This window comes from Hyla sarda, chromosome 10 (assembly GCF_029499605.1).
Source record: "Hyla sarda isolate aHylSar1 chromosome 10, aHylSar1.hap1, whole genome shotgun sequence".
NCBI lineage: Eukaryota > Metazoa > Chordata > Amphibia > Anura > Hylidae > Hyla > Hyla sarda.
In genome coordinates, this window is record NC_079198.1 from 28,651,011 (window position 1) to 28,669,735 (window position 18,725).

The window sequence follows — 18,725 nt, forward strand, 5'->3', positions numbered from 1 at the left end:
CACCGGCAACGGCTCAACCTCTCTGACTGCTGAGATAAGCGCGGTACAAAGGAGTAGACAAGAGCAGAGTCGGACATAGCAGAAGGTCAGGGCAGGCAGCAAGGATCGTAGTCAGGGGCAACGGCAAGAGGTCTGGAACACATGCTAGGAACACACAAGGAAACGCTTTCACTGGCACAATGGCAACAAGATCCGGCAAGGAAGTGCAGGGGAAGTGAGGTATTATAGGGAAGTGCACAGGTGAAGATACTGATTAAAACCCATGCGCCAATCAGTGGCGCACTGGCCCTTTAAATCGCAAAGACCCGGCGCGCGCGCGCCCTAGGGAGCGGGGCCGTGCACGCCGGGACAGCACAGACGGGGAACGAGTCTGGTAAGCGGGTCGGGATGCGCATCGCGAGCGGGTGTGTCCCGCATCGCGAATCGCATCCCGGCTGGGGACATTATCGCAGCGCACCCGGTCAGCATGTCTGACCGGGGCGCTGCGAACAGGAGAATGCTGTGAGCGCTCCGGGGAGGAGTGGGGACCCGGAGCGCTCGGCGTAACAATGACGAATACTGAGCAGAGAACCAGTTAATAAATTCATCTAGCAGGTTTTGTGTTAGAATCCTAATTTTTACTTTTTTGCTGAAATCATCTGTGATCATCCTATTTTTATCTAGTTCTCTATGTACAACCTACCTACTGCCCCCTGCTGGCAGCACTCTGTACAGGTTGTGAGGAGTCTTGGCTGAAGTAGTTTGTGTCAGTGACATGTCAGCAAAATGTTATTTGTGGCAGACCAGACCCTCCCATCTTTCAATATAAACCCTGGTTATCCAAGTGAATGGCTCAGAGAACCTGTGCTGGATTTAAAGAGCTGAGATTTCTTCTGCTGCTATGACCACAAAATGGGGCATCTGTGCTGCGGGGAAGATAAGCAATGACTTCATGGTAGCTTTGCAGACCCTGCCAGCTCAGGATCACCAGGTAAGTTCTGCCAAAAATGCTAAAAATTATTTTAATGCTTACGGAATAGAAAACAACTCATAACCAATTTCTACTTGAATGACATTCTGACCTCTTACATATAATATATAAGGTAAAAAAAAAAAGAAAAGAGTCCATCAAGTTCAACCTAAAACTCTAATGTGTTGATCCAGAGGAAGGAAAAAAAAAAAAAAACATGAGGCTGATACCAACTGCCCCATGAAAGAGGAAAAATTCCTTCCCGAACCCAATTTGTCAATCAGAATTAATCCCCGGATCAACATTCTAATTCCATAAATCTGATATCCTTAACTTGTAATAATACATTTTTCTAGAAAAACATCCAGGCCCCCATGGGCTTGTTTATTGAGTCAGACATCACAACATCATGCGGCAGAGAGTTCCATAGTCTCACTGCTCTTACAGTAAAGAATCTCTGTCTGTGATGGTGGTGAAACCTTCTTTCCTCTAGACCAGTGTTTCCCAACCTTTTTCGGGTCGGGGCACACCTCAGATTTTTTTTTCCCGTGGGGCACCGCTACCGAGGTTGATGAGCAAAAGAAGAAAAAAAAACGACCCGTAAAAAATGCAATTGACTATATCTATTTATCAGTGGGTATGTAGTTTAAAGTGCTGCTTTATACAGCAACTCACCAATGACGTCTTCTCCAATTTGCTTTCGTTGCCTTCTCTTCTCCATTTGGTCCAGGCCATCATCACGATTTCTTCCACACACAATTCTTCACCGTTAAACCTACAAAACAAACCTATTAGGCTTCGCATGGGTTACAGAGGGGTGTAGAGGAGTGTACATGAATGAAAGAGGGCTGTAGAGGAGTGTACATGAATGAAAGAGGGGTGAAGAGGAGTGTAGATGGGTGACAGATGGGTGTAGAGGAGTGTACATGGGTGACAGAGGGGTGTAGAGGGCTGTACATGGGTGACAGAGGGGTGTAGAGGAGTGTACATGGGTGACAGAGGAGTGTAGAGGAGTGTACATGGTAGACAGAGGGGTGTAGAGGAGTGTACATGGGTGACAGAGGGGTGTAGAGGAGTGCACATGGTAGACAGAGGGGTGTAGAGGAGTGTACATGGGTGACAGAGGGGTGTAGAGGAGTGTACATGGGTGACAGAGGGGTGTAGAGGAGTGTACATGGGTGACAGAGGGGTGTAGAGGCATGTACATGGGTGACAGAGGGGTGTAGAGAAGTGTGCATGGGTGACAGAGGGGTGCAGAAGAGTGTACATGGGTGACAGAGGGGTGTAGAGGGCTGTACATGGGTGACAGAGGGGTGTAGATGAGTGTACATGGGTGACAGAGGGGTATAGAGGAGTGTACATGGGTGTAGAGTAGTGTATATGGGTGACAGAGGGGTGTACATGGGTGACAGAGGGGTGTACATGGGTGACAGAGGGGTATAGAGGAGTGTACATGGGTGACAGAGGGGTGTAGAGGAGTGTACATGGGTGACAGAGGGGTGTAGAGGAGTGTACATGGGTGACAGAGGGGTGTAGAGGAGTGTACATAGGTGACAGAGGGGTGTAGAGGGCTGTACATGGGTGACAGAGGGGTATAGAGGAGTGTACATGGGTGACAGAGGGGTGTAGTTGGCTGTACATGGGTGACAGAGGGGTGTAGATGAGTGTACATGGGTGACAGAGGGGTATAGAGGAGTGTACATGGGTGACAAAGGGGTGTAGAGGGGTGTACATGGGTGACAGAGGGGTGTAGATGAGTGTACATGGGTGACAGAGGGGTATAGAGGAGTGTACATGGGTGACAGAGGGGTGTACATGGGTGTAGAGTAGTGTACATGGGTGACAGAGGGGTGTACATGGTGACAGATGGGTGTAGAGTAGAGTACATGGGTGACAGAGGGGTGTAGAGGAGTGTACATGGGTGACAAAGGGGTATAGAGGAGAGTACAGAGGGGTGTAGAGGACTGTACATGGGTGACAGAGGGGTGTAGAGGACTGTACATGGGTGACAGAGGAGTGTAGAGGAGTGTACATGGGTGACAGAGGGGTGTACATGGGTGACAGAGGGGTGTAGAGGAGTGTACATGGGTGATAGAGGGGTGTAGAGGAGTGTACATAGGTGACAGAGGGGTGTAGAGGGCTGTACATGGGTGACAGAGGGGTGTAGAGTAGTGTACATGGGTGACAGAGGGGTGTACATGGGTGACAGAGGGGTATAGAGGAGTGTACATGGATGACAGAGGGGTGTAGAGGGCTGTACATGGGTGACAGAGGGGTGTAGAGGAGTGTACATGGGTGACAGAGGGGTGTAGATGAGTGTACATGGGTGACAGAGGGGTATAGAGGAGTGTACATGGGTGACAGAGGGGTGTACATGGGTGACAGAGGGGTATAGAGGAGTGTACATGGGTGACAGAGGGGTGTAGAGAAGTGTACATGGGTGACAGATGGGTGTACATGGTTACAGATGGGTGAAGAGTAGAGTACATGGGTGACAGAGGGGTGTAGAGGAGTGTACGTGGGTGACAAAGGGGTATAGAGGAGAGTACAGAGGGGTGTAGAGGACTGTACATGGGTGACAGAGGGGTGTAGATGAGTGTACATGGGTGACAGAGGGGTATAGAGGAGTGTACATGGGTGACAGAGGGGTGTAGAGGAGTGTACATGGGTGACAGAGGGGTGTAGAGGAGTGTACATGGGCGACAGATGGGTATAGAGGAGTGTACATGGGTGATAGATGGATGTAGAGGAGTTTACATGCGTGACAGATGGGTATAGAGGAGTGCACATGGGTGACAGATGGGTATAGAGGAGTGTACATGGGTGACAGAGGGGTGTAGAGGAGTGTACATGGGTGACAGAGGGGTGTAGAGGAGTGTACATCGGTGACAGAGGGGTGTAGAGGAGTGTACATGGGTGACAGATGGGTATAGAGGAGTGTACATGGGTGATAGATGGATGTAGAGGAGTTTACATGGGTGACAGAGGGGTATAGAGGAGTGTACATGGGTGATAGATGGGTGTAGAGGAGTGTACATGGGTGACAGATGGGTATAGAGGAGTGTACATGGGTGATAGATGGGTGTAGAGGAGTGTACATGGGTGATAGATGGATGTAGAGGAGTTTACATGGGTGACAGATGGGTATAGAGGAGTGTACATGGGTGATAGATGGGTGTAGAGGAGTGTACATGGGTGATAGATGGGTGTAGAGGAGTGTACATGGGTGATAGATGGATGTAGAGGAGTTTACATGGGTGACAGATGGGTATAGAGGAGTGTACATGGGTGATAGATAGTTGTAGAGGAGTGTACATGGGTGATAGATGGGTATAGAGGAGTGTACATGGGTGATAGATGGATGTAGAGGAGTTTACATGGGTGACAGATGGGTATAGAGGAGTGTACATGGGTGATAGATGGGTGTAGAGGAGTGTACATGGGTGATAGATGGGTGTAGAGGAGTGTACATGGGTGATACCGCGGTTGGGAATCACTGCTCTAGACATAGAGGATGTCCCCTTGTCATGGTTACCGGCCTAGGTATAAAAAGATCACTAGAAAGATCTCTGTACTGTCCATTCATATATTTGTACGTGTGACCAGATCGCCCCTAAGACGTCTTTTCTCCAAACTAAATAACCCCAAGCCTGATAACCTGTCTTGGACCTGTAATCCCCCCATACAATTATTATCTTTGTCGCCCTCCACTGCACCCTCCTCAGTTAAGCCATGTATTTCTTATATACAGGTGCCCAGAATCGGACACAATACTCCATATGTGGTCTGACTAATGATTTATACAGAGGCAAAACTATGTCCTTGTCAGGAGCCTCTATGCCTCTCCTGATACATCCCATGACTTAATAAGCCTTTCGCAGAACAAACTGTTCCGAACGCTGGAGCCGGGAGCTCGTGACGCCATAGCCCCGCCCCCTCAATGCAAGTCTATGGGAGGGGGCGTGACAGTCCCCTCCCATAGGGAGATTCTTCTGTTATATTGCTTTTTATTATGTTTTATAGGTATTTACACTCTGGAGTGAGTACAGTACAGTATTTGGTCATTAAGAAAGATTTCTGAGCCTTTTCTCCCAATAGGGGACTTTTTTTTCCCCCCCGTGAGTGTCCGCCATGGGAAGATTCCACTGTATACTCATAGGGGGAGATTTATCAAAGCCTGTGCAGAGGAAGAGTGATGCAGTTGCCCATAGCAACCAATCAGATTGCTTCTTTCATTTTCCACAGGCCTCTTTAGAGGCCTGTGGAAAATGAAAGAAGCAATCTGATTGGTTGCTATGGGCAACTGCACCACTCTTCCTCTGCACAGGTTTTGATGAATCTCCCCCATAGTATATACATCTCAATGCTGCACCTCTGTCCCTTCTTTTCCTTGAGGCAAGGGCACAGTGGTTTTCAGTCAAAGTTGAGCCTAAATACAGCTGTAGGGACAGAGGTGCAGAGACTTTGCTGCAGAGAACCTTGTCACATTTGTTATGACTACAATAGCTACAAGGCTCCAGTACTAGGAGTCACAGATAAGGATACACTTCAATAAAATCTGTAAGTTCATGTCTCACATGACCCTGTGTAAGGACCTTGTGGTGTCAAGGTTTTCCCCACTGCACTCTTTTTATCACATTTGCTTGGTAACAATGCACCCAGTAGCATTAGGCCCCAGTAGCATTAGGCCCCAGTAGCATTAGGCCCCAGTAGCATTAGGCCCCATAGCATGACTGGATGGGATTTTAGATACATCCCTTCCTCTCTAACCCACTCTTAACCACGTAACAACCCCTTCTCCCAATAGAAAAGACACTGACACCTGCTGTGGGAAAATTGGGCCGTGTGGCCCATTTATTTAACAAACCAATAAATAACATTTGAATATTTACATATAAACATAACCAAACTGGAGGGCACTCCCCTCCCCCAACCGGATTTGTGCAACACGCTTCTTACCCCTGGCCGCGAGCCCCTGGCCCTGGGGCACCCCGGTAACCTTCCGCACAATCCCTCGAACTCCTGAGGCCCAGAACCACCACCAGGAGGCCCAATTGAACCATCTCAAACATTTATCTTTCAAACTATTAACTCCCCCGGGACCCTTACACATGCCTCCCCCTTATCAGAATCCCACCCACCAAGCGTTTAAAAAAGGGCGGGCGGGCGGGACCTTCTTCTCGCTTCTACACGCCGACTGGTGAGTACCCTCCCCCCCTGGGGCACCCCCCTATATACACTCCTCCCCCTCCCCTCCAGATGACCTCTCTTTCACCCCACTATCGAGCCACCTGCTACTGTCCCTTAAAGGAGCAGCAGCCATTTAACCCTTTAACCCCCATTCTCTTGAAATATACCTCTAACCCCATTAACCCTTACTAACATCTGGGAGGGCCACTAAAACCCCCGTCAAGACGCCACTACGCCAGGGGTTCCCCCGCTCCGTTTGCTCCCAGCCACATTACCTGCCACTATGGTATCTATGCCCTTGGTCAAAGGTAACACTATGCTGTACAATATTGTGCATTATTGCATATAGACATTGTAAAGTCTGTCCCTCGCTGTAAAGCATTGCCCTATACACTTCCCAATTGTTGAATAAATTGGTTTGATTTTTGTAAATTTTGCGTTCCGTGTAGAGGCCATTCTTTACAATGCCATTATACCGAAAAACTGATTTTATTCGGCTTATATTTATGACCTAATAGTACATTACCTAACTTGTTCATTGTGCTTTTGTGCAACATGGCATGGTGACTATTAGTTTAATTTACACCATATAGAGCAGACCTGGGCATTGTACGGCCCGCGGGCCACATACGGCCCTTTGATTGGCTCTGACCGGCCCGCGCTGACTGTCGGCCGGCCGTACAATGCCCAGGTCTGATCTAGAGGATGCTTCTGCATTCTGTTTTATTACCAGCTTTGCTTTTGGTGGTGATTTGGGTCTACAGGTTATATGAGCTGTTTAGGCTTATCTGCACTAGTGATCTGGCACACAAACTGAAGGTGTCATACACGGCTCAAAAAAATACAGGGAATGCTTAAACAACACAATGTAACTCCAAGTCAATGACACTTCTGTGAAATCACACTGTCCACTCAGGAAGCAACACTGATTGACAATCAATTTCACATGCTGTTGTGCAAATGGAACAGACAACAGGTGGAAATTATAGGCAATTAGCAAGACACCACCAATAAAGGAGTGGTTCTGCTGGTGGTGACCACTTCTCAGTTCCTATGCTTCCTGGCTGATGTTTTGGTCACTTTTGAATGCTGGTGGTGCTTTCACTCTAATGGTAGCATAAGACAGAGTCTACAACCCACACAAGTGGCTCAGGTAGTGCAGCTCATCCAGGATGGCACATCAATGTGAGCTGTGGAAAGAAGGTTTGCTGTGTCTGTCAGTGTAGTGTCCAGAGCATGGAGGCGCTACCAGGAGACAGGCCAGTACATCAGGAGACATGGAGGAGGAGGCCGAAGGAGGGCAACAACCCAGCAGCAGGACCGCTACCTCTGCCTTTGTGCAAGGAGGGGCAGGAGGAGCACTGCCAGAGCCCTGCAAAATGACCTCCAGCAGGCCACAAATGTGCATGTGTCCACTCAAATTGTCAGAAACAGACTCCATGAGGGTGCTATGAGGGCTTACAGCCCAACACCGTGCAAGACATTTGGCATTTGCCAGAGAACACCAAATTTGGCCAATTCACCACTGGCGCCCTGTGCTCTTCACAGATTAAAGCAGATTCACACTGAGCACATGTGAGTCTGGAGACACCGTGAAGAATGTTCTACTGCCTGCAACATCCTCCAGCATGACCGGTTTTGCGGTGGGTCAGTAATGGTGTGGGGTGGCATTTCTTTGGGGGGGGGGCAGCACAGCCCTCCATGTGCTTGCCAGAGGTAGATCCCTTGTGAGACCATATGCTGGTGAGGTTAGCCTTGGGTTCCTCCTATTGCAAGACAATGCTAGACCTCATGTGGCTGGAGTGTGTCAGCAGTTCCTGCAAGAGGAAGGCATTGATGCTATGGACTGGCCGCCCGTTCCCTAGTCCTGAATCCGATTGAGCACATCGGGGACATCCTGTCTCGCTCCATCCACCAACGCCACGTTGCACCACACCGACACCTCATCAGGAGCATGCCCAGGCGTTGTGGGGAGGTCATACAGACACGTGGAGGCCACACACACTACTGAGCCTCATTTTGACTTGTTTTAAGAACATTATATAAAAGTTGGATCAGCCTGTAGTGGGGTTTTCCACTTTGATTTTGAGTGTGACTCCATATCCAGACCTTCATGTGTTGATAAATTTGATTTCCATTGATCATTTTTGTGTGATTTTGTTGTCAGCACATTCAACTATGTAAAGAAGAAAGTATTTCATACGATTAGTTCATTCATTCAGATCTAGGATGTGTTATCTTAGTGTTCCCTATGTTTTTTTGAGCAGTGTATTAATGCTTTTACTAAGAGTAGTATTTATCTTTGAATTTCACACACCATATACTATGTAACCATGGATAATACTTGCTGGATGATACTGCATATACTGTATAATGAAGGAGGTAGGTATCCTGCATCAGGGGCATAACTATAGAGGGCAGAGTTAGAAGTTGCTTCGTGGCCCTGGTGCCCAAGGTGGCCCCAAAGACACCTCATCCCCATAAAAAAAAAACACCAGTGTTATAAATGGCACATGAGAGACATGGGGCCCTGTTACAGATTTTGCATTGGGGCCCGGAAGCTACAAGTTACGCCTCTTTCCTGGGTGTAGGTGAGGAGTAGGAGATAAAACATGTAATGTCTAAATATATTAGCCGATTTACTAACTGGATTGTTAATAAGACTAAATTATCAGTTTCTTTTTACCCTTTAGGCTGTCGCTGTTGCAGCTAAAGATCTGAAACGGGCTAAAGAATTTGCCCGAACTCACAATATACCAAAGGTGTACGGCTCATATGAGGAACTTGCCAAGGACCCAAATATTGGTAAGGAATTACACTACCACAGAAGTATTCAAATTCAAGATCAGGGGCCAGAGCATCATGACGTCATGGCACCGCCCCCTCAATACAAGTCTATGGGAGGAGGTGTGGCGGCCGTCATCTTGGATAGGGGATAAGATGTCTAGAGGCGGAGTACCCCTTTAATACAATCACACCAACTAGAATCTATCTTGGCTACTACACCCAGTGGCAAAAATATGGAGTCTCCACACTTAGGAGACTTTTATTCTATAGCAAAGCAAATAGGTAATGTTTATTTAATAGCTGAACATCCTAGCTTCAGGAAATATCCCCAAAATAAATGAAAGGAAATTATTTTATTTTATGACATAGGTTTTTCAAGGTCAAGTAAAATAATACATCCTGGAATTGATCAATGTTAAAGAAAAAATTATACAATCTCCTTATAATTTTCACTTTTAAAATAAATAAAAGAACAATTCTAAAAATCCAAGTTGAGTTGCCCAATGAAGCAATGGAAAGGATTGTAAGCGTATGTTCACACGATGGAATTTCCATGCACAATTCCACATTAGAAGTCTGCACAGAGATTCCACAGCAACACAGTCCCATTGATATCAATTAGATTCTGATGTGCACAGTGCTGAATTTCCGCAGCAGATGTTTCTACTGTGGAAACTCCAATTCCAGTGTCCGCAGAAAGAATAGAAATGTCTATTCTTTCTGCGTAGTCCGCACAAAATGCATTGCCAGGGGAATGTCAGCATGGAATGTCAGGGGAATGTCGGCATGGAAATTTTCCGGGCAGACATTCTCCCTTGTGAATATAGCCTCCGGTGGAAAACAATTTTTTTTTCCAAATCACTGGTGCTAGAAAGTTAAACAGATGTGTAAATTACTTCTATGTAAAAATCTTAAACCTTCCAGTACTTATCAGCTGCTGTATACTACAGAGGAAGTTGTGCAGTTCTTTCCAGTCTGACCACAGTGCTCTCTGTTGATACCTCTGTCTCTGTGTCATCTATTTGAGGCTTAGTTGTGAAGACTAGATCAGGGCAACTCACAACAAACAGCTACATTTGGGATTTTACTCAACAATTAATGGCTTGATACAAAACTGCCAAACTGTATATAAAAAATATATACTATACATAACTCCAATTACTATAGATGAATGGGAGACAAATGACCATTTGGCAGAAGGTGTAAGAATTGGAAAGCAGCCTAGAAGATCTCTCCGAGACAACTGTAGATCAAAAAGTGACCTGTACCATTGAATACATGCTTTTTTGTTGTTTTACACATTTCCCCAAAAATTCTAGATAAATGGTATTTTACTGAAAACCTTAATAAATACCACTGGTTTCAGACATCATGATGATAAGCAATAAGTAAGGCTGGGTTCACATATATCTGACGTCCAGCCCAGTTTCCCTCCGACGTGCACCGGAGGGAAACTGATGCTAGAACTGATCCCATTCATTTGAAAGGGTCAGTTCACAATCATCCAGCGTCTCAATTTTGACTCCGGATGGTTGGACACGCTGGAGGGCACCGAATAGGGGAAGGCTGTTTGCTGCCTTCCCCTGCCCACTTTCCCAAAACAATGGATGCCAGATGCCATACAACTGATGACAACTTGTCATCAGTTGTGTCGAGATCTAGGCGGAGTTCACCTATGCCGGACATACGTGAACCCAGCTTTACAAGGTAGACACTGGTTTTCACCAGAATTTCCCTATGAGTTAGACTTCAGTAGTATCTAGATGACTCCAATCAGGACTCTTTGCTGGAGTTTCCTTTTATCTTTACCCAGTTAATTGTCATCATGGAAACTGGGCATGAAACACATAGGTTGCATCGTCTCTATAATCGTTATATGTTGCAGATATCGTCTATGTTGGTGTCCTGCATACAGTACATCGAGAAGTAGTGTTGATGTTCCTGCAGAACAAGAAAAATGTCATGTGTGAAAAACCACTGGCCATGAACTCAGCTGAGGTTAAAGAGATGACTGCTGCGGCAAGGAAATACAATGTCTTTTTTATTGAGGTACAGTTCTTTAATATTTTTGTTACTTTATGTAGAGATAATACCCATATGCATGATGCAACCAATTGTGAGGTTGTTCACACACCAGAATGTCTGCATCAACATTCTGCAGGAATTCCATTGAAGTGAATGGAGTCAGTTAATTTCCACGGAATTTACTGCATAATTCTCATGCAGAATTCCATGCAGAAATTCTGCCGTGTGAACATAGCATGAGAATACATGTTTTTTTTTATGTAATCCATGTGAATAAAACATATTTCCTACTTTTCTGTTCTGGACAGTTCCTAAGTTATTGCCTAACTCTAGTCAAAACCTAATATTCGAGTAGTGCCTGCTAGAGGTGTACACAGAGGCTTCAGGAGGTAACCAACTGAGGAGGCAGGGACAGCCTTAGCCTGGTTGGTGTTTAGTGTGGTACATTTTTTTGATGCCCCTACATATAAATCAATAATACAATCTTACAGCACCCGAATCCACTGCTAGACCCTGGCATTGACAAGAGGACTCGGTTCTTGTTTGTCACATCTATTTCCCATGATCGATTTTCCACAAATTTCTTTGCTAATATTGTAAGGGTACATTCCAGCAGAATTCCACGGTGTGAACTTAACGTTAGAGTGAATGGGTCTCCGCGTGACCCGTTCACACTGCTGAAATTGTTCCGCCTAAAGAAAGAACATGTTAATTCTTTGCGCGGATTCCGCGAGCACTGCATACGCGACAATGGTGACGACTCAGTGCCCCGCGGCCCGAGTGCCGAAGTATTTTCGGCGGCGGCCGACATACGGGATCTCCGCTCCCTGAATTCAGCGAGCGGAGATTCCGCAGTGTGAACTCACCCTTAGGCATGTGAAGGGAGAACACTGTAAAATAAGGATCAAGGTCATTCAGAGCTTAGGCTAAGATATAAATTGTTTGGTAGGGTAGTTCTTATACTGTAGATCTTTTGTACCTAAGGCTGGCCATAAACATCGTATAGATCAGTGGTCTCAAACTGTGGCCCTCAAAATGTTGCAAAACTTCAACTCCCAGCATAGATAAAACTCTTGTGGTGTTGGGTGAGGGTAATATGCAAATTAATCTTTTCATGACGCCAGGGTACGGTTAGCCTGTACACCATCTGAGGTTGAGCCCACTTCTCCTGTGCCAAGCACAGGGCAATAAATAATCAGGTTAGAGATAACTGGCTTTACTAAGGCAGGATAGGTGGTGAAATCCGTTACAGCTCAGATTGGTACAAAGGGAGGTGCAGGGTAAACTTTGGAAGCCTATCGCCTTGCTGGGACTTTGTAGTTGTTTGGATTGTGCTGTATATGACTGAATTGCAGAATGGCAACCCACGCTGAATGGCAACCCTAAGTGACTGACTTGAGTGACCCCTGGGATGACTGATATGAATGATTGACTTGGATGACTGACTTGGATCCCCAGGACTTCAGTGCTTACCGCAAGGCTTTGACGTTCACCTGAGCGCAGGGGATATTCTTTAGAAGATGCATGGTTGCAGGATTAGACTTGTTAGATTGGGGCCTCCTCAGAACACCTCACACTCTCTCTTCAGACTTTCTTCAGGCTGTACCTCAGGAGTTCGGCTCACAGCAGATGCTGCTAGCTGGGCATTCAGCAAAGAACTGAAAGAACCGGGAAGCTAACTCCTCTCACCCTATATATGGGGCAATTTCAAGGATTCCCATTGGGGCTGATAGGTCACATGGTTTACCTCATGCAGACTCCCCTAACAACAAGTTTTAACAGGCTTAAAGCAACAGGAACATAGAAAATTCCAGTACATTAACCATAGCATAACATTATATTGTATAGAGTCCTGAGTAGTGTGGGCCCGGCCCAAGACAGACACTGAAGGCAACATCTGCCACACAGGATGGGCCAAATACTATATTCTGTACTGGGTCACCACACACTCATTCAGCCAACAGCTACATCGCTCAACTAGTAAGTACTGTACATATACATGCATTCTCAGCTTGGGCACATATGCCTGTGTTCTGAATGGGCATAGGGCAGTAGGCCATGCCAGACACCTCTGGTAACAGTTCTCTATGAACTGAAGGATGGGACAGTTAAAAGCCAATTGCCCAATCCTTATGTGTGCCAATGGAGAGTCAGGAGGCCCCCATACACATAAGATAGTTGCCTGGTCAATTGACATTTGCAGGTTTGGCAGACATAATTCTAAAGTGTATGGCCAGCCTAAGTAAAATGTGGAGCCTGACAAAAGAGAGGAACTTGGATTTTAGAGAAACAGAATTTGTTTGCTGAAAATCACTCCTTGACTTACAGGCAATGTGGAGTCGCTTCTTTCCTGTATATGATCAGATCCGCACCCTTATATCCCAGAAAGCCATAGGAGATATCAAAGTCGTGCGGGCAGAATTTGGTTCCAACCAATATCATGTACCTCGGGCAGTGGGGAAGGAACTAGGCGGTGGAGCACTCCTGGACATTGGATGTTACTGTATACAGTTTGCATTGATGGTATTCAACGGTGAAAAGCCGGAGTCTGTGACAGCTAAAGGTTTTCTATATGAGACTGGTACGTCTGGATACATCAGAAATTGATTAAGAAAAGAAAAATGTCATGCAGTACTCATTACTTATATTTTCTAGGGGTCGATGAAACAGTAACCATTATACTTCAATACCCCGGTAAAAGGCAAGCCATCCTTACCAGCACTATCATGGTTGGAATGCCAAATCAGGCTGCCATATGTGGTTCTACAGGCATGATCCAGGTAATACCAGTTTAGATATGGACCATAAATATGGATAAAAGGCTATGTTCTAAAAAGTCTTAATATATGCTGGCAAACTGACAGAACAGTAACTTGGCATACCCCATGCCGGATCCATTGAGTTCAATGGATCAAATGTAGTTTAGTAGTGTCTAAGTCTGGTCCATTTCTGAGCATGAACAAATCTTTTTGCAGCCATGCTTTTGAGTTCTGCCTGACAATGTATACAATGAACGTACTGTAGGTTGCTTTAAAATGTGAATTTAGCCATAGAATATTAATAATCCTTTATTTCTATAGCTCACACAGATTCTGCAGCACTATACACTCAAATTGGTCCCTGTCTCCATTGGGATGCAGAATCTAAATTCACTTATTAATGTTTTAAAGTGGGGGGAAACCCACACAAACACGGTGAGAACATACAAACTCATTGCAGATGGTTTCCTTGCTGGAATTTGAACCTAGGACCCAGCGCTGCAATATTGCTAACCATGGAGCCACCATGCTGCCCATGTCACTGTACATTACAAGGAGGGTCAGGGAGATTTGGAATGTCTTCCGGATGATCATTATTGTAGTTTTAATGGAATGTAACAGAGCACATGCTTATAAATGTATTTCCTTCTGAAAATTTGCCAAAATGTTTTATGACTTAGCTGACTTATATGATTTTCTCTAGAAATGATTCAATGAATCAACATTTTTGTGAAATTTTATGAGCAATTCTAAAAAAAGACCAAGTATTTGCCTTGCTCTCAAAATTAAAAGGATTGTTCTGCAAATATTCCTTTTGTAATTTTAAGGCTGGTCTATCAAGACAGGTCATAAATATCAATCATTTCTATGTAGAGCAGTAATTCTCAACCGGGGTGCCCCAGCAAATTTGGGTGCGGTTCAGCACTGCCCAGGGTGCCGCGGGATTTTACCGTCAAAATTATTATTATTTTTTACATTTCCTGCACGGCTGTGACGCACGGCGCCGCAGGGGGGGAAGGGAAGTCTGTGTGCACTTTGCTGTGTTTGCGTTCCCCTGCGTCCCCCAGTGTCTTCTCCCCCTGCGGCCCAGTTAGTGAGGGCCTTGCCAGAGGGGGGAAGAACACGGAAGCTGCGCCGGGCCAGTGTAGTGCCCCATGTCCCAGTGTCCCCCTCCCTCCTGCGGTGCAGTAAATGAGTGCCCTGCCGGTGCCCTGAGTCGGTGCCGTGCCGGAGAGGGGGAAGAATGTGGAAGCTGTGCCGGATTCCCATGCCGGTGTAGTGAAGAAAAATGGCTTGCTTAAGGTACTGTATCCTTTCCACCCCTCTGTTACCGCTTTTCAACCCTGTCCACCCCCCCTCCCGTCACCCATGTCCATCCCCCCCTCTCACACATGTCCACCCTCCTGTCATCTATGTCCACCTTGTCCACCCCTCTGTCCATCCCTGTCACCGATGTTCACCCCCCGTCCGCCCCCCAGTCTACCCCCTGTCACCCATGTTCACCCCCCCGTCTACCCCGTCACCCATGTCCACCCCCTATTCACCCCTCTGTCACACCTGTCACCACTCTTCTATGCCCCTTTTCCACCTTCCTGTCATCCCTGTTCATCCCAATATCTCCAGTGTCCACTCTCCTGTCATCCATGTCCACCTTAGCCACCCCTCTGTCACCCCTGTCCATTCCAGTCACCCATGTTCACCCCCCATGCACCACTCTGACCACCCCCCAGTCTACACCTCTGTCACCCATGTCCATGCCCCTATTCACCCCTCTGTCCCTTTGTCACTCCAGTCCACCCCTCTCTGTCACTCCTGTCCACCCCTCTTTTAACCGCTTGTTACCCTTGTCCACCCCTCTGACCCCTCTGTCTCCCATGTCCATCCCCCTCCATCCCCGTGTCACCCATGTTTAACCCCCATTGTCCACCCCTCTGACCACATCCTTGTCACCCATGTTCACAACTCTGTCCCTCTGTCACTCCTTTCCACCCGTTACAACCTTGTCACTCCTGTCCACCCGTCACCCGACGCCCCCTTGTCACCTATGTACACTCTTCTACACCCATCTGTCACCCATGTACACCACTCTACATCCATCTGTCACCACCTACACCCCCGTCACCCATGTACACCCCTCTACACCCCTCTGCCATCCATGTACACTCCTCTTCACCCCTCTGTCACCCATGTACACCCCTTTACACCCCTCTGCCACCCATGTACACTCCTCTACACCCCTCTGTCACCCATGTACACCCATTTACACCCCTCTGTCACCCATGTACACTCCTCTATACCCCTCTGCCACCCATGTACACTCCTCTACACCCCTCTGTCACCCATGTACACCCCTTTACACCACTCTGCCACCACCTACACCCCCGTCACCCATGTACACCCCTCTACACCCCTCTGCCATCCATGTACACTCCTCTTCACCCCTCTGTCACCCATGTACACCCCTTTACACCCCTCTGCCACCCATGTACACTCCTCTACATCCCTCTGTCACCCATGTGCACCCCTCTACACCCCTCTGCTATCCATGTACACTCCTCTTCACCCCTCTGTCACCCATGTACACCCCTTTACACCCCTCTGCCACCCATGTACACTCCTCTACACCCCTCTGTCACCCATGTGCACCCCTTTACACCCCTCTGTCACCCATGTACACTCCTCTACACCCCTCTGCCACCCATGTACACTCCTTTACACCCCTCTGCCACCCATGTACACTCTTCTACACCCCTCTGCCATCCATGTACACTCCTCTTCACCCCTCTGTCACCCCTTTACACCCCTCTGCCACCCATGTACACTCCTCTACACCCCTCTGCCACCCATGTACACTCCTTTACACCCCTCTGCCACCCATGTACACTTCTACACCCCTCTGCCATCCATGTACACTCCTCTTCACCCCTCTGTCACCCCTTTACACCCCTCTGTCACCCATGTACACCCCTTTACACCCCTCTGCCACCCATGTACACTCCTCTACACCCCTCTGCCACCCATGTACACTCCTTTACACCCCTCTGCCACCCATGTACACTCTTCTACACCCCTCTGCCATCCATGTACACTCCTCTTCACCCCTCTGTCACCGCTTTACACCCCTCTGTCACCCATGTACACCCCTTTACACCCCTCTGCCACCCATGTACACTCCTCTACACCCCTCTGTCACCCATGTACACCCATTTACACCCCTCTGTCACCCATGTACACTCCTCTATACCCCTCTGTCACCCATGTACATCCCTCTGTCACCCATGTACACCCCTCTGTCACCCATGTACACTACTCTACACCCATGTACACTCCTCTATACCCCTCTGCCACCCATGTACACTCCTCTACACCCCTCTGCCACCCATGTACACCCATTTACACCACTCTGCCACCCATGTACACTCCTCTACACCCCTCTGTTACCCATGTGCACCCCTCTGTCACCCATGTACACTCCTCTACACCCCCCTGCCACCCATGCTCACTCCTTTACACCCCTCTGCCACCCATGTACACTCCTCTACACCCCTCTGCAACCCATGTACACTCCTGTACACCCCCAACACCCCTCTGTCACCCCTGTACACCATTCTATAACCCCCTACACCCCTCTGTCACCCATGTACACTCCTCTACACACCGGCCACTCAGGTACACCTTTCTACACCCCTCTGTTACCCCTTTACACCTATACAACCCTTAATTCCTCTTCACTTGTAAAAAGGGAATCTGATACTGGTAAAGTGCAGAGTCTAATAGATTTGTTTTAGAGGTTTAAGGCTAGGTTTTCACATAGGTTTTTTTCTGGAATTTTTTGGAACACTGCCACTGCATTTTTTGAGCCAAAGCCATAAGTGTATTTAAAAGGAATGGGAAATATAAAGGAAGGACTTATACTTCTCCTTCTACTAGATCCACTTCTGACTTTGGCTCAAAAACTGCAGTGGCAGTATTCCCAAAAATGGCAGAAAAAAAACCTCTGTGGAATCCTAGCCTAACGGTGAAGAGTTGTGGCTGGAAGAAATGGTCAGGACGGTCAGGACCAGATGGAGAAGAACAAGGAATGACGCTGATCAGAGAAGATGTCATTTGTGAGTTGTTGTATAAAGCAGCACTGTAAACTACCTACTCACAGATAAATAGATATTGGATATTGTGCATTGGGGCTTATTTCCCTTCTTTTTATTTTTTTTTGCTCGTCAACTTTGGTAGGGGTGCTCCGCACATTTTTTTAAAATAAAATCTAACATAAACGTTAGCCATTCTCTGGCTAGGAGCAGGGACTTAGACTTCCACTAAGAGGTCAGATGCCGATCTATGAATAAAAGTTTATGACTGATTATATCTGCTCTATGGCTTATGATCAAAAGATAAGCCATATTGGTGGGCCAAATTCATTGACTAATGGATCCAAATGTGCTCATTATGGTCTGTTGGACCATTGAAGTTTCCAGAGAGAATAGAGGTGATGGATTATTACATTCAACTTAGGAGGAAACCCTGACAAGAGCTGCTGAATGCCTTTTTGAACATAGCCTATATCATACTGTCTCCTTAGGTTCCTTCATGCATGTGGTGCCCGACTTCAGTAATCCTTAACGGGAAAGAAACAAAATATCCTCTGCCCCAGTCAGCAAAGGCCATGCATTTTACAAACAGCACAGGACTAAGCTATGAAGCTGAACACGTACGCCAGTGTTTACTTAAAGGTAAGGTCATATATTCTTATAGTCCACCAAAAGTTCCCATCTATTCTGGTCTAATGGCTTTTTTGGTGTTACAGGATTAAAGGAAAGTCCCCTAATGACCTTGGCTGATAGCGAACTATTGGCCACCATTATGGAGGAGGTTCGCAAACAGCTTGGTGTAAGATTTCCACAGGATAAAGCTTGAAGCTTCTATGTTCACTAGCTGCAAGTGATAATCGTATATTAAGAAATGTAACTGGAAAATAAAAAGTTTTGTTGAAAATCGAACAGAGTTTTCATTCTGCCAAT

The 18,725-nt window shown here is 46.8% G+C and overlaps 1 protein-coding gene across 1 annotated transcript; it reads left to right on the forward strand.

Moving 5' to 3' along the window:
• Positions 1-826: 826 nt before the first annotated feature.
• Positions 827-18,698, forward strand: LOC130293776 (trans-1,2-dihydrobenzene-1,2-diol dehydrogenase-like). The gene is made up of 7 exons (XM_056542864.1): positions 827-970; positions 8,833-8,944; positions 10,812-10,975; positions 13,280-13,532; positions 13,607-13,731; positions 18,287-18,437; positions 18,512-18,698. Exons 1-7 carry the CDS (start codon positions 881-883, stop codon positions 18,619-18,621), a joined length of 1,005 nt encoding a protein of 334 aa, XP_056398839.1. The 5' UTR covers positions 827-880; the 3' UTR covers positions 18,622-18,698.
• The last annotated feature ends 27 nt before the right edge of the window (positions 18,699-18,725 follow it).

Excerpts from the sequence above, each read along its gene's own strand:
- LOC130293776 (XM_056542864.1), top strand. The coding sequence starts at position 881 with ATGACCACAAAATGGGGCATCTGTGCTGCGGGGAAGATAAGCAATGAC. Across the intron at positions 8,945-10,811 it reads TGCCAAGGACCCAAATATTG|ATATCGTCTATGTTGGTGTC; the intron begins GTAAGGAATTAC and ends TATATGTTGCAG. Across the intron at positions 18,438-18,511 it reads ACGCCAGTGTTTACTTAAAG|GATTAAAGGAAAGTCCCCTA; the intron begins GTAAGGTCATAT and ends TTGGTGTTACAG.